We start from the raw sequence: 22152 nt of genomic DNA on the forward strand, positions 1-22152 counted from the left end.
TAGTTTTGCAACAGCTGCAGGTTGAACATCCCTGATATAAAGTGATCACATTGTGGCTTAATAGGACCGGTTCAGCAAAATCTGATATAAAGCTGGGGAAGGGGAGGACATGTGTAGGGAAATTCCTCCAGAGCTGGGCCATCCTATAACTTCAATCAGTGTGGAAAGGTCTGAAAATATGGTTCCTTTGCAGTGTGCTTCATGCATGGCGGTTGTAATGTGCCTTAGGCTACTTTCTCACACGCGTTTTGGGCGGATCCGTAATGGATCTGCAAAAATTGATCCGTCGTGAATGGATCAGTTTGTATTATCTGTAACATAGAGGATCAGTCATGAATTCCATTGAAAGTCAATGGGAGACGGATCCGTTTTCTTTTGGCAGAGAAAACGGATACTTCCCCATTGACTACATTGTGTGCCAGGACTGATCCGTTTGGCTCAGTTTCGTCAGGCAGACAGCAAAACGCTGCAGGCAGCTTTTTGGTGTCCGCCTACAGAGCGGAACAGAGACAAACTGATGCATTCTGAGCGGATCCTTTTCCATTCAGAATGCATTAGGGCAAAACTGATCCGTTTTGGACCGCTTGTGAGAGCCCATGATGGATCTCTCAAACGGAAAGCCAAAACGCGAGTGTGAAAGTAGCCGAATACGTCTGGCCCTGGCGAGGTGTGGTGCTCCGAGCATGGCCCCCTCGTTCAGTATATAAGGTAAGGTTCACGGCTGCAGTGTTAATGGCCTTAGATGGTCTGTTCCCCTTCACTTGGAGGGCAGAGATGCCTTCGTTCCTCCTCGCTGTGTGCTTATTCTGTACAAGGGGAAACCCCTCATACTTCACATGTGTTGGACGCACCAGGGTCTTTGGTTAACAACTTGGACATCTGAAACTGAACAGTTAATTTCATGCTGGAGTGTTAAACGCCAATACTATTAGCAAGAATGGCGCAGATTGTGGAAGGAAGCAGCCATGTTTTTCTAATCTCTAGTAGAATGAAGCTGTGCCTACGCAGTGACCAGTTCAGTTATGTCACCGCAGTATCTGTAGCCTTTTCTAGGTGTTGCTTTGCTCTGCATTTTACTTATTGTTCTTTTGTCACTTACATTATTTTTTGCTTTTGTTCTTTTTTAGCTCCGGTCATCAATCGGTACAATAGAAGAGTGTCAGGTGAGCGACTTCAGTGTTAACAGATTATAACTGGAAAATGTACCTCATCTCAGTTGGCATCTTCGCCTAGGCTGATGGATTATAGTAGGATGCCATGTGACCCAGCCGGATGGATGCATTTTACCCCAAATTGCAGCTGTTTTGTGATGCAGGTTTCACAGGTAAAACACATTTCACTACTCATGGAGTCTGCAATAATTGGCTGCACAGTTTTAGGCCTCATGCACACGACCGTTGTGTTTTGTGGTCCGCAAATCGCTGATCCGCAAAACATGGATGGTGTCTGTGTGCGTTCTGCAATTTGCGGTACGGTGAGGACAGCCATTAATATAACTGCCTATTCTTGTCCGCAAAATGGACAAGAATAGGACATGGTGTTTTTTTGTTTTTTTTTGCGGACCACAGACTGGAGCAATGGATGCAGAAAGCACACGGAGTGCTGTCCGCATCTTTTGTGGCCCTATTGAAATGAATGGGTCCGCATCCAAGCCGCAAATACTATGGCTTGGATGCGGACCAAAACAACGGTCGTGTGCATGAGACCTTAGTTTCATGTTCAGAGAATAGTGTTTTTTTTTGTGTGAATTTTCCTGAGCCAAAATCCACAACTAAAAGCGCATCACATAAGAGTTCACTTATCCGAATCGGTAACTGAAGTCGGGTGAGTGAATATATTCATTCTTGGCACAGTTTCCTTGTGTCCACACGTGGCCTGGCCTGAGGGACTGGGGATAAATCCATGGGCAGATCCAGTATCAAATTACTGCCACACATTTTCTGGCAAATGTTGACTTTTCAACATGCATATCCGCTATGTGTACATGGCCTTACAGGTGAAACGTGTTAAAATAAATAGGATTTACCTATAAGAAAAACAAAAAAAGCCAATAACTGCATCACAAAACTGCAGCAATTCATGCTAAAACGCATCTGTACACTGTAATATGCCAGAAGGGAACTCTGCGGTATGTCTCGGCCGCACATCTGTATGCTGCCTGCATTTTTTGCAGCCCCATAGAAATTAATGTGTGGTCCGCCAAAAATGCGTTTCAGACGCAAACTGAAAATATGGGCTTGTGAATATGCACCCTTACACTGGAAGGTGCCGGATTGTTTGGGTGCATTTAAGCCTTTTTTGGGAAACTTGGCAACTACCAGCTGTGGTTTTGACCTTGCTGAAGGAATAGTTTCTTGGCTCTCAAGGCTAATACAAAAGAAAAATACCAATTTGTTCTGGAGCTGCAGAATCCTGAGGTTGTGATAACAGCGGAGTGACCTTCCATTCCTGCAAGGCCTCTGATTAAAAAAAATAATAATAAAAAAGGGCATTGCACGTCTGACAGATGAAGGAGCTTTCTCTGTTCATTGCCAGCAGGGTTTTTTTTTCCTTTCAATTCGATCGTAAAAACTTGAATACAAAAATACAACAGCAATCAATGAGAAGGATAGAGCAAATTAATGGGGAGACATTTCCCTTTATACCGCCCCTCCCCCCATAGGAACTGCTCCCACAATACAGTTCTGTCCACAGACAAGAATGCAAAGACATCACTCAAAGTAATTTCATAGCGGTAGCTTCTATTGGTACCGGAAATCCCTTAGCTAAACCCAGTAGCTTAGCGGTCTGGCCCATCAACCCCCAGCAACATATCAGCCTGCTGTGCACCCCTCAGAGGATCCATGTAAATGTGTCTGCTTAACGCTTCCTTCCCAACAATCGCCTGCTAAATTGTCTGTGTAAAGGGACCTTAAGTGTAGTGCAATCACTTTGGTTAGCTCTTTAATCTTTTGATAGACCTTAAAGAGGACTTGTCCCCACTCCTGACGTGTCTCTTGTAGTAACTACTTACATTCCCCATGTCATGACAATTCGGGAGCATTTATTATTTTCTCTGTTGTATCATTCCTTTATTTCTTTTAGAAGTTATGAATGAATTGCCAGCAGCTTCTGGTAAAGGTAGAGATGTGATCGGTCTTACCAGTTGGGGGTGTGTCCCTGCACAGTCTGACACCAGCAGCACTGATTGGACAGAGTCACAAACCCGCTACTGGTAACGCCCACCAGTACCTTTTACTGCTGATAATTTATTAGTAAACTTCTAGCAGGAATAACAGAGGAAAGGCACAACATGGAGTCAAAAGAATAGATGCTACAGAATTTTTATTACATGGGCAATGCAAGCAGTAAAACAGACAATTCAGGAGAAGTGACGGGTTCTCTTTAGAGAGCCACACTCATGATGTTGTCCGGAGCTCCCAGCTCCAAAACCAGCAGCTTGTTTGTGACTCAATGCGTTTCATTAAAGGGGTTGTCTCATCATTGACAATGGGGGCATATCGCTAAGCTGGGACCCGCACCTAATAGAGAACGGAGCCCTGCAAGTGAAGGAGGGCCCACTGCGCATGCGCAGCCGTCCTCCATTTTCTGGCATAGAAATGAATGGGAGCGGGGTCGTGCATGCGCGGTACCAGAGGTCGCAATAACGCCTGTACAAGATTTATAGACTCCTGTTCAGGCCAATTTACTCCCTGGAAAAAGTCTAAGGCGTACAGATATGCCTCAGACTTTTCCCTGCCATTTATCAGCGCTGTGAATGGCACAGGCAGCACAACAATGTTGCTGCCTGAAACAACCAATAACAAGGCTCCTTACAGTAAGGAGCTTTGTTATTGGTCAGTTTGAGCGGGCTGCCAGAGCTTATGACACACCGCTCTGAAGGGAGGAAGGAGGCGTGCGATCCTCACTGGCGGGGTAAGTAGGCTCGCTGTGGAATTTAGTGAGGATCCCGGATCTGAGTGCCTTATTTTCCTCTGAGTCTGGAGCGCTGTCTCTCGTCCCTGCTGAGTGCAGTACTGAAGACTGCCTCAATAGAAGGTCTATGGGACCGTCCTCCCTACGGCGCTCAGCAGTGAGGAAAAGTGGCTGAGCGCTTTAGACTCCTGCTTATAGAAGTCAGCTGGGGTCCCAGCGCTGGACATGCCAACAGGAGACCTCCATAACGGACAGACCTGTCACCTGTAGACCTCTACTTATGTCATTTTGTCAACTTTCTTATGAATCCATCAAGGATTCATTGCAGCATGTTCCATCAGACGCTGAACTAGACAGTTTGCTATAAGGATTTCTTCTGTAATGCGGCGGCATATGGTGCTACAAGGACTGCATGTGGCCATTTACAGCCTCCAGGACATACAGTCCCTCTGTCAAGCGCATGAAGTCTTCGCTGTAAGACTGTATAATCCAATAACCAGAGCGAAGGTAGCAATTTTGGGGCATGAGATAGGGCAACTGGGTCATGGAAGACAAACTCTCCTTTATAGCAAGATCAAGCATAACACAAAATGACAACCTCTAGATCAGGGGTGAGGTGATAAATATCGCTTAGGACAAACCCTTTAAACCTCATAAAATCACTGCAGCAGTGACCTCAGTGGTGCCGACCCCTCAGCGCAACAGTGACCTCAGCTAAATAAAAAATTGTCTAAATTTGCTATTTATGCATCGAAGACAGTTCTAGAATACTAGTAATGGTTTCCCTGCAAAAATGGCAACCCCTTCATGTTATGTAGGCCTTCGTATTAACTATTTGAGTTACTGTAACTTTCGTACTCCTTATCGGCTGAAAATACGCCTCAAAAATGGTAAGAGGAGTATTTTTACTCTTCCAGCACGTTACACTCCCATTCACTTCTATGGGGATCCGACTTGGTGGTGGCCGGACCGAAGTCCTCCAGCCACCACCTTGCAGGGCTCCGTTCTTGATATAGGTGCGGGTCCCACTGTATATCCTAGCGATATGCCCCCATTGTCCATAATTAGACAACCCCTTTTATTTTACAATCATGTCTTGCACTGCTAAAGTGTTGGAAGGGAGGTCATACAGACGACTTTGTGAACGGCAGAGCCCATCCTGCATGGCAAGTCCCAGAACAGCTCAACATCTGGAAAACCACAGGTTATGGGATATGCATCAGTACAGTTTGGCAGCGTTTATTTCTGCCTGCTTTTTTTATCTGGTTCTACTGTGCCACCCATGTAGCGGGCACACGCTGCCAATCGTTGTGAACAATCCATATGCCTAATGGTGCCTGAAAGCTCGCTGCTCCTTCCCACATTGGATTATTGTCCGATACCAGTGAGAATGGCTAATAACACAACAATCTCTGGTAATTTAATAGGCATAAGTGCATCAGACCTAGGACTAATCTATTTTTATTCTTTCCGCTTACTAGTTTGTGCGGAAGCCTTTAACCCAGATGAAGATGACGAAGACGCAGAACCACGGGTAAATCTGCATATGTCCTGTAAGGAGTTTAAAGGGCATCTGTCAGCAGTTTTGTACCTATGACACTGGCCGACCTGTTACATGTACGCTTGGCAGCCGAAGACATCTGTGTTGGCCCCATGTTTATATGTGCCCGCATTGCTGAGAAAAATGATTGTTGCCATTACACCTAGAGACTCAGCTCTCCGCAACTGACCTGCATGATGGTTTTATTGTCGGTTTCATAGGTACAAATCTGTAGACAGATTGATTTAGCCCCAGGGTAGGGGTAATCAATATCAGATCCATTGGGGTGCGGCAGGGGGGACAGACACCTGGCACACCCACCAATCGGCACTTTTAGGCTGACAGCGGAAACCATTCACTGACTGGAAGGATTCCTCCACTGTAGTTTCCAGCTCCACCATACTACACTTCCTGCTCCATCCACTCTATAGTTTCCAGTGCCTGAAAAAGTTGATCACTAAGGGTGTGGGGTGGTGCACCCCCATTTATCTGATATTGATGACTTATCCATAGGATAGGCCTTAAAGGGGTTATCTGGGCTTTTAATATTGATGACCTATCCTTAGGATATGTTATCAATATCAGATCTGTGGGGGTGCCGGGGATCAGCTGTATGAGGAGACAGCGCTCGCAATGTGCACATGCCGTCTCCCATCACTCTTCCTGCTTTGCAGCAACAGGAAGACAGTAGATGGCTCCTCATACATCTGATCGGCGGGGGTGCTGGGAGTCGGACTCCCGCCGATCTGATATTGATGACCTATTCTGAGGATAGGTCATAAATATTAAAAGCCCAAAGAACCCCTTTAATTACTAGGAAAACTCCTTTAATGAAGATAAATAATAATAATATTTCATCCTTTAGGTAGTTCACCCGAAAACGGATGAGCAGAGATGTAGATTACAGGAGGCTTGTAAAGATATTCTTCTCTTTAAAAACCTTGACCAGGTAACGTGACATATTAATAAATGTATAGATAAGTATTGCCGTGCGGCCATGTTCTCCTGACATGTTCATCTTCTGATGTTAATTGAACCACCATGCAACATTTGGCTTCACTTTTTTTTTTTTTTTTATTCTACACAGACTTAGATAATTTCACCTTAGGGGGGGTGGGGATCATTGGGCATAGGAATAAATCCTACGGCCTGGAAGAGCTCATTGGGGTGATATCAGTACCAAATAAAGGGGGAAGAATAACAAAGTAACAATGTCAGGGTGCATATCCACACGACTGTATGTATTTTGCAAAATATACCAATGACATCCGTATTGCATCCTTTATTTTTGCTGACCAATTGTAACAATGCCTATTGTCTGCAAAATAGATAAGAATAGGACATTTTCTTTCTTTGTGGGATTGAGGAACGAACATACGGCTGTGCTGTCCACTTTTATTTTAATTTTTTGCAACCCCATTGGGGCAGCATCAAGTCGTGTGAATGAGGCCCTAAGTTAATCATACTTTGGAGTCATGTCACATATATATTATCTATACCTGTAAACCTAAATAACAGGACATCAGTGTATAAACTCTTAGGGTGTGTTCACACAGGCTGGATTCTTCTGGCAGAAAATGACAGCATTTTATAGTAGAAGTAAAGTGGGTGAGATTTAAACAATCTCCGCACACTGCAGAAAACTATCTGTGCATAGTCTATGTGGAAGTTGACCAGCGGATGGATTGCAGATTTTCGTTGGGTTTCGCCCTCTGCAATGCAAAGTTAAATCCGTGGCAACAAATCCGCATGTAACTGAAGTGGATTTTGCCGTGGTTTCCTTCTGGACAATTTCTCCGCAGGTGGTTAATATGGAGACGTCTGTGCCTTACCGAGTTTGCTCTCCCTCCTTTAGGAACAGCTCTCGCAGGTTCTTGATGCAATGTTTGAGCGGAAAGTAGAACCTCAGGAACATGTTATCGACCAGGGAGACGATGGGGATAACTTCTATGTCATTGAGCAGTAAGTATCTGTCAATCAGGCCCTTTGTAATCAACTGGCTGAAATGTCTGCGTGATGTGGCTTTCCATTCATTTAGAGATTTCTTGGGCTCTGTTCACACTTGTTTAGTTTATCACATTAGCTTTTTTTTAGCTTTACTTTAGCCTACACTGGGCTGGTATGCAGGGGATCATCTTGATTTATTTTTTTTCCTCCCCCCGCGCGTTAGAAATCAGATTCCGATTCACTTTCCTATATAGAGGGACGCAGGAAAAAAGCATACCTTGTGGTATTTTACATGGACCGGAGCCTTCCTTTGCAGATAGACATCTAGGATTGCCCCCTAGGTGACTGCCATTGTGGGTTATTTTATGGATTTTTTTTCATAGATTTAGGGATAGAAGTACAGAATGTAGTGATGATAGATTATCAGTGCTGTTAATGAGTGTCTTGCATTGACGTTTTCTTTCAGTGGGCTGTATGACATTTTTGTAGCTAGAGATGGACAGTCCCGTTGCGTCGGCAGATATGATGATCACGGCAGTTTCGGTGAGCTGGCCTTGATGTACAACACTCCGAGGGCTGCGACTATTGTAGCCACGTCTGAAGGAGCACTGTGGGGACTGGTAAGTGAACTCTCCCGGCCAGCTTGTAATTAAACATGGATGCGTTGTACGTCTTATCTGACACATGTCTTTATGACCATGTTCTGAGTAACACCGAAAGCCAATCGATCTTTACACATGAAATTGTACAGATCTCTGGTGGTGGAGACTGCAGGAACAGCACAAGAGGCCCATGTACAGTCCATGTATAGGCTTGGCTCTGTCATTTTTATTTTATGTGTCCACATTGCTGAGGAATTATTTAAATGAGCCTCTAGGAGCAATGGGGGTGAGTCGGTTTTATAGACAGATTGATCTAGCCTCAGGATAGGTAAACAATATCGGATCCAGATCCTTCCGCCACTTGCATGTGCCAAAACACTCCTCACTTGAGGCAGCAGGACCCGCGCTCCCAGTGTGATGACGTCACATGATCACACTAGGAACGCCGGTCCTGCTGTCCGCAGTGAGGAGAGAGTGGTTGATTTTTTTTATTTATTTTTTCCTGCACTAAAGAGGTCAATTTATAATACTGGGGCCATAAAGGAGGCCCTTATCTATACTGGGGGCACAAAGCAGACATTTTCTAAATTGGAAAGCACTCTGGGGGGAATGATCTATACTGGGGGGCCTGTATGGGGTTGGGGTTTAAAAAAAATAAATAAAAAAATCCGTTTTTAAAAAAACTGATAAATGGCCAGAAAATTGATGCAAAATGGCAGTGAAAAAACTGTCGTGTATTCTGAGATCTGGACCTATCTCCACATCTGAGGACCACCAGGTGGCCATGCACACCCTCTGCTTTCTCCATTCACTTCTATGCGAGTCACTAAAACAGCTGACCATGACTACCTCTCCATTCATTCTCTGCCTGGATATGGTGCCCACCTCACAGGTGGAACTGGGGTCACCCATTCTTGATAGGTTGATGTCCTTGTCACCAGATGGCCATGTTTGACAGTAAACAGCTTTATTCCTCTGCTTGGTGTATGCAAATGGCAGCTTGAAGAGGGCAGCGACCTTGATACTTTAGTTTGTGCTTGCTGCACCCCTTTCCTGCCACTTTGCTTTTGATGGATGCCTTTGTTTTTTTTGTGTTTTTTTTTTTTTTCAGATGCGATGGGCCGGAGATTCCGTGCTTGCTTCATCCTCTATCTTTATCAGCATCTGCTCAGTTGCATTGTACTTGGCTTCAGAGGCTCATTGTGCAGATGCCGACTCCCGGGGGCAAGTGTGCCAGGGAACAATCTTGTGCATCAATGTCTCACAGGACCTGAAACTAGAATGTTCCTCTGTGCTCTCTTCTTGGAGCCTGCGCTCACTGCGAAGGCGCCAAAGGATAGAGGGTGGCGTATGCATGGGATCTCAGATTCCTCACGTCTGAAGGGGAAAAAAAGGCGTCCATCAAAAGTGAAGAGGCAGAGAGGGTGTGTTAAGCTTGGCTTGAAGTATCAAGGCCGCTGCCGCCTTCATGCTGCACACGAAGCTGGAATAATTTTTTTCTCGAACTTGGCCTCTTTGCCTGGTGAAATGGCAAAGGACATCATGTGGGATACTGTTGGAGGTTGGGGTAGGGTGGCATTATGGTGGTGACGGGTTCCCTTTAAACATGCCTGGAAAAAACGCATGTCTATCCTTAAGAGTTTTTTGGGATTGTAATATTGATGACCTATCAGCGGGGGTCCGGCACCGCCACAGATCAGCTGGTTGAATAGAAGGCCGTTCTCCGTGCCAGCGCAGCCTCCCCTTCATTGTTTACCTGCTCACTGTCGATATTGCGGCGGTGAGCAGTGTAATTACAAACCGTCCTGCTTCCTCCATTCAAGTGTGTAGTACAAAGCCGTCCCATAGAAGTGAATGGGACAGCTTGTGATTACGCTGCTCACCGCTGTAATATCGACAGTGAGCAGGTAAACTATGCCCAGTAAAGAGGTTCTCTGGCTGATAAAACGATTTAGAAAAGGTTCAGAATACCATTAAAAAAAAGACAAAAAACCCCACTTTCTCTATTTCCATGCTGCCTCTCGTCACTCAGGAAATGACCAGTCATCCAATCGCTGGCTGAGACGCATCAGCACAATGGACATTGACTCAACGAGCGGTCATGTGCTCTGTGTCAAAAGGCACCAGAAATTAGAAAAGTAGAAACCAGCGGTGACCAGGAAGCATCGGAGCGTGAGATGTGGGATATGAGTGACTTTTCCTTTTTTTTTTTTTTTAATGTTTTACTTGAAGGCAAACTTAATAAAATGTAAAAAAAAATATGAAAATTAACCCTCATGCCGTGAGGTGTTTCGAGTCTTTGCATGTTCCAGTGTATAGTCATCATGTGACACAATTTTATAGGCCGGGAACGTATAATTATATTCAACTGATGAAAGAGCCAAACTGTCCTGTCCATCCCACATGGGAAAAGCATCGGGACCTTATAATATGCACGCACGTGCCCTTACCACGTAATGACAAGATGTATCTTCATGTCACATGCTCCGTTCTTTCGGCACATTGTTTTGTCACATGTAGCACATGTACTGTGTGTGGTTAGGCAGTGCCACCTAGTGGATGACTAATCAATGACATGTTACTTATCCTGCTGATTGAGGCTTTATCATTAGGACAGTGCAAATGTATTCATAAGGTTATGGGTTTGATTGCAAACTTGCAGTTTATAGGCATGCTGGACGCAGCAATCTAGAATCGCTCACTTCTAAGGGCGTTCATACACATTCTGTCAGAGGGGAGTCCAGGAGCTACACACACATTTAACCTGTTGGCCAAGACAACGAGTTCTGTATGTCATGACCATGTTCATTTACTGTAGGAAGAAGCTACTAAAAAGTTGTCAGTCGCTGTTAATTGTGATTTATTCTTGTTTGGGTTGTGTTCCGTTTATTGACTCTCTCCACACTGCAATCAAGCCCTGGATTTGATGTATATGCTTGAAAATTCTATGAGCCAGGGATCAGCAACCTTCGGCAATCTAGCTGCTGTTTAACTACAACTCCCGGCATGCACACTTTATGCGCTGCTCTTGAAACTCCCATACAAGTGAAAGGAGGATTCTGAGAGTTGTAGTTTCAGAACAGCTGGAGTGCCTGGACGTTGCTGATCCGTCCTATAGGCTACCCATAGTGCTTCACTCATCTGACAGAGGCCGAAAATGTCGCCACCACCACCCCTGTAGATCTGTATGCTGTGTAGGAAAACATGGCTGATGACACTTTCATGTACAGTAAATCACTGCACTTACATTGTAATGTGAGGTCCGTGGATGTCGCATGCCGCTGTCTCCTGGTGAGTGTCTGAGCCTATCACCCGATGTATACGTCTGGAGATCTTCCTGATGTATGTCTCCATGCTGTATGCACAGCGTGTTATATGGTAGCATGTTGTGGTGGAGGATTAGGTCATGTAATATGATGCAGGAGTGACTGGGATGGACAGGGTAGGACAGATGATGGTTGACTATAAGTATATTATCATCTTTGCAAATTTGCATATATATATATATTTTTTTAAATGATTGTCTTAGACATGAACACCCGTGTAAGTGACATGCAGACTTATGTATCGTCATGTAGAACTATAGTTTGGGTCTGTATTCAGAGCACTGATCTCCTGTAATGCCCTCAATATAAATGCATAAACTGCCACAAAAAATTATATATATTTTTTTTTTCTTCCTCCTAACCAGGATCGAGTCACTTTTAGAAGAATAATCCTGAAAAACAATGCCAAAAAAAGGAAGATGTTTGAGCTCTTTGTAGAATCTGTACCCATCCTAAAGTCCTTAGAGGTGAGGCCCGGCTGCCATGTCTTGGGATTGTTCCCATGTTGTTCACATTAAGGGGGTTGTTTCACTTCAGCAAATAGCATATATCATGTAGAGAAAGTTAATACAAGACACTTAATAATGTATTGTGATTCTCCATATTGCCTCCTGTGCTTGCTGGATTCTTTCCGTGACATTATACACTGCTCGTTTCCAGGTGTTATGACCACCCTGCAATCCAGCAATGGTTGTTGTGCTTGCACACTATAGGAACAAACGCTGGCCTTTTGACACTCCCAAGGTACCAACCACCAGAGAGGCTGGCGCTCTTTCCGATAGTGTGCAAGTACGGCCACTTCTTCTGGATTGCAGGGTGGTCGTAACCATGGAAACAAGCAGTGTATAACGTGATGGAAAAATTAATCCAGCAGTAGCGGCGGCAATATGGAGAATCACAATACATTAGTAAGTGCCTTGTATTAACTTTCTCTACACGATAAATACTATTTGCTGAACTGAGACAACCCCTTTAATACTCCATCTTTTTTTATATATATAAAAAAAAAAAAATTTTCCTCTTCCCCCAGCTTTCTGAGCGAATGAAAATTGTCGATGTAATAGGTGAGAAGATTTATAAGGACGGCGATCGCATTATCGCACAGGTGAGCGCTGCCTGTCCCTGCGCCATGTTCCTGGGTAGATGACCGAGGTTGATGCGTCATTCTACAATTGTGTTTTTATTTTTTTAGGGCGACATGGCGGACTGCTTCTACATTGTTGAGTCAGGAGAAGTAAAAATAATGATGAAAAGCAAGGTATGCGGGGGAGGGGTGTGGAATATGTCCTGTCCTCAACAGAGATCAATACTATGATGACCCTTAGCAAGAGGAGTTTTGTATGAACCAGATATATAATTGCATTCATATGAGTTCACATTTTCTTTGTCGTATAGATTTATTTTTTACTCATATAGCAATGACATATTTAGCAGTGTTTTACATACATTATCTCCAATGGAGCTCACAATCTAAGGTTCCTATTAGTATGTCATTGGAGTGCAGGAGAAAACAGGAATACCTGGAGGAAACCCACGCAAACATAGGAAGAACATACTAACTCTGTGCAGATGTAGATTTGAGCCCAGGACCCTAGCGCTGCAAGGCACCAGTGCTAACCACTGAGCCACCATGCTGCCCACATCATCCGATATCAGCATTAACCAGTGGGTGCTTGTAAGAAGTTGTATACCCCCTGCTGTATCAAAGGTCTTGTCATTTTGCTCCTTCTCAATAATTGGCTCATATAAGACCACCGATCAGCTGATTTGCATCTTATATCAGAATGAAAAATGCAGTTAGGCCTCGTTCACATTTGTGTCTGTCTGATGTCTGTGGAAAAAAAAATAATCCATGTTTTTACCTGTGAAGGATCCATGTTTGGCCTGTGTCCATTTTTTGCCCGTTGTTTCATTCGTATTCTACGGACACTGCTCAGCTGAAAATTAATTTCCAGAGCATCTCCTATCAGTGGTCCTATAAAAGAAAAAACCAGACCAAGCACAGATGGCATCCGTGTTGTCCGTGGTTTTCCACAGACCCATAGACTTCAATGGGCGTGTTTGGTCCGTATCATGGACCAAAGTAGTGCATGATTATTATTGTTTTCACTGACTCACTTGGTAGAACTGAATTTGTGAGGATCAGCAGCGGTAACAATGGTGCCACCTCCATTCACTTTGCATCACCCTGTGTAATAGTCCAATGCTCAGGAGCTCTAATCGGCACTTATCCTGCCATACAACTCTAATAGGACACTAATTGTGGACTGACTAAAGAGAGTCCCTCACTGTGGAGGACCCGCACATCTGTGCACTACAGACAGCTCATTGATTTCAGTAGTTCATTGCCTCAGTAGTGGAGCTGCAGATTTTTTGCTCCCAGGACATCCTGTGATCATCCTAATGTCTGGGGACCCTCCAACACAGGCTTAGAAAAAGCAGAAGACCTCCTGTTGCGGGCGCACACAGCTTTTTATTGCAGAATGAGAAATATAAAGCAAAGACTTGGGGTCCATTCACACATCCGTGTGTTTTGAGGATCTGCAAAACACGGACAGCGGCAATCTGCAATTGCGGACAAGAATAGGACATGTTCTATTTTTTTCGGGAGCGGAATTGCGGACGTGTGAATGGGGCCTTAGACTTTTCTTTCCTGCTGGATCCACTTCTAGCTTTGGCTCAAGAACTGCCACGAAAAGTTTTGGGCAGCACCACTGTAAAGGTTCCTTCTCATCGTGTTTTATAAGTACAAATTAAGGGGGTTCTAAACGATTTTCATATTGATGGCGTTTTCCTCAGGATAGGTCATCAATATGAGATAGGCGGGGGTCCAACTTCTGGCACCCTCGCCAGTCAGCTGAATAAGCGGTGGTGCTCTGCTGCGACCTCCTCACAGCTGACAAAGTACAGCACCATACATTGTATAGTGGTTGTGTTTAATATTGAAGCTCAATTCCATTCACTTGAATGTGTCTTAACTATGTCTAGATCATTTGACCGATGAACGGGATGTCACATGGCTTGGGAAGAGGCCTAAGAGCTCACGCTTCCTTTTCATACTGCTGTTTGGCGGGGGGTTCTGGGAGTTGGACCCCCACCAATCTGATATTGATGATCTATCCTGAGGATAGATCATCAGTATCAAAATCCCAGAAAACCCCTTTAAGCAAGCGTCGCACAACAGCAAGGTCTCATTGACATGTAACATGATGCCACCACAAGACAGTTGTAAAAATATTCATGCTTTTTATTTGGTCACAAATCAGAAGCAACTTCTCCAGCCTACAGTTTAATTGCGTGTGACTTACAGCCAGATTGTACTGTACAATATGACAGCCCTAGCCTAATTCTAATCCACTACCAAATAGTCCCAACATATCTAGAGATACCTTTCTCCGTCCAGGAACGAACATAAAAAAAAAAAACCTTCTACCAGAAGACCATGTAATCGGAGCAGCCTTCTGATTGTTTTGCTCTTTTCTGCCTTTCCCGTACATCAGGCGATTCTGTGCCAGATACTGGAGTCAGATGAAGGGCTTCCTTTGTTCACCAGGCCTGTGAGTGATGTAGACTGTAACGTTCTGTTCTTCTATTGTAGACAAAGACTGGCCAAGAAGGCAACCAAGAGGTGGAGATCACTCGGTGTACGATAGGACAGTATTTTGGTGAACTTGCCCTTGTCACCAACAAACCCCGAGCTGCCTCTGCGTATGCTGTAGACAACGTCAAGTGTTTAGGTAAAAACCATGAAGGACGTTAAATTTTCCTTTTGTTAAAGGGGTTTCCAGGATCCTCTGGATAGGTCATCAGTATCTGATGAACAAGGAGTCCGACACCCAGGACTCCGGCCGATTAGCTTGACAAGGCACCGGTTCTCACTAAGCGCAGAGCGGCATCCGTGTTTTGCGGATCCACAATTTGCGGACCACAAAACACTGCATGTTCGTGTGCATGAGCCCTTAGCCAATGTGACTGATAAATGTGACATCACTGGCAAAGGTGCTTCTCAAACAGCTGATCAGCAAACATATATTTTGCCATTTACATGGTGGTAGATCCAGTGAAGTTATGGCATGTACTTATGTTATATGGTGCTGCCAGGTGTTCATTTTCTTACGTAGTATGGCAGCACCTGGTAGCATTGTGCACCTCGACCAAATGAGCTGGGTGAATAGACAGACATCCTCAGTCACTCTTCCCTCAGTCAGGTCTCTGCATAGCAATCCTCCATTCACTGCAGGGCAGCCAATAGAAATGGCTTTCTGCCTGCCTGTCAGGAGCAGAGCCTGTGCAGTACATTGCAGTGTAGCGGAGAAGACTCCTTCAGGGGAAGTAAGAAGGGATCCTTTAGTCAGCTGCCAGAAAGGGAAGGAGACTGATCCAGCTCCCGCCTCCAGCAGTACCAAGGTGGGGAGGGGTGTCGTGTCATATGGAATAAAAAAGACCTTTTTTTGCTTTCTATTTACATATTATCTCCTCTGTTTTCAGTTATGGATGTTCAAGCCTTTGAGCGATTACTGGGCCCCTGCATGGACATTATGAAGAGGAACATCACACATTACGAGGAGCAGCTGGTGGCATTATTTGGTTCTAGCATGGACCTCCGAGATCCGGGAAAGTAGGCACCTTGTTACCTCAGTGCCTTCTCTGTTCAAGACACAGACATAAGCCTCCTATCAGCTATACAACAAACAAGGGACAAAGAGCGCCACCAGGTGGAGCAGTCACCGCTGCTGTTGTCTTGGGCTTTTTTTTTTTTTCCTTTTTTTTTTTTTCTTCTTTTTTTAATTTTAGGAAACAAATTACAAATGGAAAAATTTAACACCAGAGGCCAGGGTAGATATCCAATCTGTACGGTCATTTTGCTGCTGAGATCTCATTAGACCGTCTTAACGTGCCTTTTATAAAAAGAAAAAAAAAATACCGCCCTGTTTCATAAGGACAGGTCTCAGTATCGCACCCTGTGAGTCCCCCGCGATCTGCTTCCTCAGCGCCCCTCTGTGGCAGTTAGGTTTGCTCATGCTTTGCTTTGTGACTTTCTGAATTGCAGTAGTCAAGTGTCCCCAACCCCCCCTGATTCTGACTTGCCTTGTGGCTTTTGTCCTGTGCTGTTTTAATGGCTCCTCATAGTAAATGCTGAAATAATCACATCATACATTAGCTGTTAGCACTTTTCTTTATCACTTTATTTTGTTAAATTTTGTAAGTTAAGTCAGCATTTTAGCCCCCCTTAGGGGCCAGAAAGGTGCATGTAAGATAAACTGGTGATTTTAGATTGTCCAGTAGTGACCTTGTCCGCCTCTATGGGAGCGAGTAGCCTTGACATTGTCCCACCGCCACAATCCATGGTGACATTTGAGCATTTTGCTGCCCGATTGGCTGTGTGTCACATGGTGGAGTTCCTTGCATTCCAGCGGAGCACAATGGCGGCTCTGTTCATCTGTCAGGGGTTGACGTACTAGTTTTAGAACATTTTTAACTTGAAGATATTTATTAAAGTCAGATTGATAGCTTTCCCAGTCTCTGGTTTTCTCACGGTACATGTTTTATCTGCAGGACTGTGGCGATGTCTCCTTAATTCCTTATTGATCCCCTTTGGGTCAAGCCTATATTTATTTATTTATTTTCATCCCAATAAATTGGCATTTGTGTCTCGTGCCGTCACGCTGTGTTCTAGGTTGTGAATGCCGCTCCCCAGCTACCACTGTAGTAGTGGTTAGTTGTGGGCTGTGCTGTCAGGTTGTTGGAGATTTCAGTAAGACTTGGTTGCTGCAGTTATGGGGGTGAGAAGTTCCTGCAGACGATGAGACGTGGACAGCACGTTATTGGCCCATAGGAGTTAGTCCCGTAACAGTGTGCATTTGGGAGCCCTCTCCCAAGATCCTTCCCACTCATTTTAAGCTTCTTGGCTGCATTTTACAATCTCCCCCTAGTGCCTTACGCAGACTCTTTTCCATTCCTGTTTTTGGCTTCTTCAGGATTTAACATAGATGGAAACTGAGAGCCAGTTAATTACTGCAGGTAGTAATGAAAATGCAGTCCCGGAGCTTAGGACCCTCCCATACTCCATCCATGAGGTACTTAACGAACATGAGCCATACCGCAATAGGGGAAACCATGGAATAACACAGCCCGTCCAGCCCTTGTTTCTCCATGTCACCCCCACCATAGACTTTAGTGCAATCAAAGTAAATAGAGGTTCGCTTCAGCAGAAGATCAGCCTTTTCGGGTCTGTAGTTAACTTACCACAGAATGTTTTACTGGAGCGTTCCTCGGTCATGCAGGGGTTGGAGCGTGATGCAGGGATCTCCTTTGGTGGTCCTTGTATTCCGGACAGGTCCTTTTACTAATTCTTAACATTCCCTCTAAGTATTTGATGCAAATATGTAGAATCCTTGGAACTAACCTTGTGCCCCTGAATGCATTACTCGCTGCTCCTTCATGAGATGCGTTCACTTTCTGCTCGCTTTTTTTTTGTTCAGACTTGTGATGTGACAAGGGGGACATGACGGCTACAGAAACACCCGAGAGGTCAGTAGGGAGAACTCAGCAGCAAAGTGTCTCTGGGGGGGAGAGAGTGTATCAGCCCGTCCTTAATCTTGCTTGTAGTAATGCTATCGGTGAAAAGAACCCCCACCTTCCTTTAAGGATCACAAGCGCCCTGGCTGACTCTAGTATTGTTTTTATGTCACAGCACAGATTTCACATTTTAACAATTCTATAAAGTTTTCTCTCGTTAAAACACAAACTGTTCTGCACCGTTAAAACTAAAAAAAGACAAAAAAAATTATAACTCTGAATGTTACGGCTCATTCTTCTCCTGTTTCCAGATGAACTTGTGGTTTTTGTTATCGACGTGTATGTAAACCAGTTTTGCCAAAAGTTTTTTTTTTTCAGATTTTATTGTTTTTTTTTTCAAATCCATTCTGCTCCGCAGCGTTGGTTTTGCTGTTTTTATGCTGCAGGATGTTCTTCAGTTGTCACTCACTTTTCTTTCTCCTTGAGGCCTTCCTTTTGGTTTCTAGCGATCGTTTTAGTTCATGCTACAGGGCTATATTGAGGGATGCCCGGGACGGCCCCTGCGTCGCCCGCATTCTGTAATCTAGTGAAAAAGTGAAAATGCACTATTCTATTTTTACCCCCCATTTGCTTGTAACAACACACAACTGACTTTCTGCCTAAAAGAAGCTACCTCAAGGCGTTAAGTGCTTTGCGAATTTTTCACCTGTGAATGCGCCCCCGCACGTGTTACTACTGGTCATCTTTGTGTTGCATCAAAATGTACCTGTCACTGGAGCACAGCGCAGACGGCCATTTTGTACCACCAGTATTCAGCCAGTTGGTTGTTTAAAGGGGGTTTTGTCACTAGGATAGACTTCCCGCTATGGTGCTCGGTTTTAAGGGATGAGAAAAACATGACTTTATTATTTTTTTTCCCCAAAAAAACAGCACAACACTCCTCCACAGGTTGCCTATGGTATTGCAGCTCGGCTTCACTCGCTTCAGTGGAAATGAGCTGCACTACTGGATACAACCCGAGGACGGGGGTGGCGCAGGGTTTTGGAAGGAGGCAACCGTGTTTTTATAATCCTGAATGACTCCCTGGCCGTTTATGAAATTATAACTCGTATGGTATATTGCAGGGATGCTCAACCTGCGGCTCTCTAGCTGTTGTAAAACTACAACTCCCACCATGCCCTGCTGGAGGCTAATAGCTGTAAGCTGTTCGGGCATGCTGGGAGTTGTAGTTTTGCAACAGCTGGAGGGCCTGCAGGTTGAGCATGCCTGGTATATGGTATTGTAATTTTCAACAGTCTATGGAGCAGACCTAGAGACGATGCTCTGGGGTCATGTGATCGCTGTCCACCAGTCGGATCAGTGGGCAGTAACTTTTATCCCCCTCACCCCTTTATCTTTAATGTCAGGTCATCACGTGGTCGTAGACATGATATTTGGTACTGTCATGTTTTGCTGCAGTGATTGGCTGCCTCACTGTCACATGTCCACCACACCATGGACCCATGAAGGCCAGTTCGTGTTGGACAAAGGCGTTCATGGGGCACAGCTGTATTTTCAACCCCTCATTCATTAGTCCTTATGTAAAGGGAACTGTCCTGGTGACATCCTGCCATGTCCTAGTAGACTGGCTGACCTTGTCCACTCCAACAAAATGGCTGCCTACACCACGTATAAGTGACAGATCCACTTAGTTTGGTTCTGCCTGTTCTAGGATTTTCTTTGCACTCCAACAGTATTTATAAGAGAAAGGAGAGAAGTTAGAACCATCAGTATTGACCCTCCTGCGCCGTCGCGTGACCCGCTCCTCTCCATGGGATTTCAGAGATTTTATGTTTTATTAATAAACGGCGGAATTCTTATCTAGACGTCTTTGTACATAGTCTTATTCAGTTCCTGGAATCTTTTTCTATCCACAGCGCGACACATTCTGTCTTCTTTTCGGAAATTTTGGGTAGTATTGGATACGGTGAGATCGCTCGGCTCCATGTATAGCTGTCCGCCATTTTATGACACATTTGAGTATGCAATGTTTGATTATTAAAATAAAGCAAGATGACTATTCAAGGTTTTGTGCTTTATCCCTCTGCTTTTTAACCCTTTCACTGACGGGAGGTGGTACTGATGACGTCACTCACACAAACAAAAAACATTTATTTTATGCACTTAACCAGCACTGACCTATTCCACAGCGCTTCAGACATTAGCATCACACGGTCCCCAATAGGGCTCACAATCTAAGGTCTCTATCAGGATGTCGTTGAATTGTAGGAGGAAACCGGAGAACCCAGCGGAAACCCACGCAAACGCAGGGAGAACATACAAACTCCATGCAGATGTTGTCCTCAGTTGGATTTGAACCTAGGACCCCATTCCGCCATTTATTTATTTTTTACGGCTTTCCCTATGAAGTAAAACTACTGTTAATTTTACTTTGCAAGTTAGTACAATTGCATGGATACCAACTTTTTGACGTTTTTATTTAGTTTTAATACAAACAAGATACATGTACAGTGAGGAACAGAAGTATTTGAACATCCTGCGATTTTGCAAGTTCTCCCAATCATGGAGGGGTCTGAAATTCACATTGTAGGTGCATTCCTACTCTGAGATGGATAAAAAAATAAATAAAAAACATTTCAGGAAATCACACGGTATGATTTTTAACGAATGTATTTGTCTTGCTCTGCTGAACAGAAGTATTTGAACACCTGAGAAACAGCAAGAATTCTGTCTCTCAAAGACCTGTTACTGTGCCTTAAGTCCACCTCTTCTCCACTCAATCTAACTTAGTAGCACCTGTCTGGTCTCTTTAAAGACCCTTACCCACCCCACAGTCAATGCCAACTACTACCATGGGCAAAACCAAAGAGCTGTCAAAAGATGCCAGAGACAAAATTGTGGACCTCCACTAGGCTGGAAAGGGCTACGGGAGCAATTGTTAGAAAATGGAAGAGGCTAAAGACGACTGTCAGTCTCCCTCTGACTGGGGCTCCATGCAAGATCTCACCTCGTGGGGTATCACTGATGATAAGAAAGGTGAGGAATCAGCCCAGAACTACAAGGGAGGAGCTGGTCAATGGCATGAAGAGAGCTGGGACCACAGCTTCAGAGGTCACTGTTGGTAGAACACTATGCCGTCATGGTTTCAAATCGTTCATTGCCCCGGAAGGTTCCGCAGCTCAAGTCATCACATGGACAGGTCCGTCTGAAGTTTTCCAATGACCATCTGGATGATCCAGAGGAGGCCGAGGAGAAAGTAGAACTTTTTGGTCTAAACGTCACTCAAAGTGTTTGTAGGAAAAAGGAGTTGCATCCCAAGAACACCATCCCTACTGTAAAGCATGAAGGAGGGGGGGGGGGGGTGTGTGTGTGTGTGTGTGTGTAGTAACATCATGCTTTGGGGGTGCTGTTCTGCGAAGGGAACAGGTCGACTGCACTGTATTAAGGAGAGGATGAATGGGGCCATTTATTGTGGGATTTTGAGCAACAACCTCCTTCCCTCAGTCAGAGCATTGAAGATGGGTCGTGGCTGGGTCTTCCAACATGACAACGACCCGAAGCACACAGCCAGGATAACCAAGGAGCGGCTCCGTAAGAAGCATATCAAGGTTCTGGAGTGGCCTAGCCAGTCTCCAGACCTAAATCCAATAGAACATCTTTGGAGGGAGCTGAAACTCCGTGTTGCTCGGTGACACCCGCGAAACTTGACAGATCTAGAGGAGATCTGTGTGGAGGAGTGAGCCACAACCCCTGCTGCAGTGTGTGCAAACCTGGTCAAGAACTACAGGAGACGTCTGACCTCTGGAACTGCAAACAAAGGCTTCTGGACCAAATATTAACACTGATTTTTCTCAGGTGTTCAAATACTTCTGTTCATCAGCGCGAGACAAATAAATTCTTTAAAAATCATACAAAGTGATTTCCTGATTTATTTATTTTTATTCTCTGAGTGAGAATGCACCTACAATGTGAATGTCAGACCCCTCCATGATTTCTAGGTGGGAGAACTTGCAAAATTGCAGGATGTTCGATTACTTCTGTTCCTCACTGTATGGTGGATGTCAGGAAGGGGTTAAAAATAGTTCCCTGTTTTAATGCTATTGCTCATTCTTTCTTTTTTGTACACTCGCTACAGTATTGAAACAACGTTTTATGCAAATCTACTTCAGATGTTTCATCTGAAGTCGATTCGCTCATCCCTAAATATCGGATAGGTGGGGGTCCGACACCCAGCACCCCGCCGATCAGCTGTTCATGCGAGCGCTACCTGCTTGAAGAGAGCACAGTGTTCATATAAGCGCTA

The 22152-nt window shown here is 44.6% G+C and overlaps 1 protein-coding gene across 1 annotated transcript in view; it reads left to right on the forward strand.

Moving 5' to 3' along the window:
• PRKAR2A (protein kinase cAMP-dependent type II regulatory subunit alpha) overlaps window positions 1–19913 on the forward strand; it is a 32922-nt gene extending 13009 nt beyond the window's left edge. Inside the window, exons 2-11 of the mRNA XM_044281103.1 lie at window positions 1128–1163; window positions 5397–5449; window positions 6321–6404; window positions 7311–7417; window positions 7869–8022; window positions 11696–11797; window positions 12361–12435; window positions 12523–12588; window positions 14929–15067; window positions 15819–19913. Coding sequence (XP_044137038.1) covers window positions 1128–1163; window positions 5397–5449; window positions 6321–6404; window positions 7311–7417; window positions 7869–8022; window positions 11696–11797; window positions 12361–12435; window positions 12523–12588; window positions 14929–15067; window positions 15819–15952 — 950 coding nt within the window. The 3' untranslated portion in view covers window positions 15953–19913. The remainder of the gene's footprint in view (window positions 1–1127; window positions 1164–5396; window positions 5450–6320; window positions 6405–7310; window positions 7418–7868; window positions 8023–11695; window positions 11798–12360; window positions 12436–12522; window positions 12589–14928; window positions 15068–15818) is intronic.
• The last annotated feature ends 2239 nt before the right edge of the window (window positions 19914–22152 follow it).

The sequence above is a fragment of the Bufo gargarizans genome, chromosome 2, assembly GCF_014858855.1.
Source record: "Bufo gargarizans isolate SCDJY-AF-19 chromosome 2, ASM1485885v1, whole genome shotgun sequence".
NCBI classification, from domain to species: domain Eukaryota; kingdom Metazoa; phylum Chordata; class Amphibia; order Anura; family Bufonidae; genus Bufo; species Bufo gargarizans.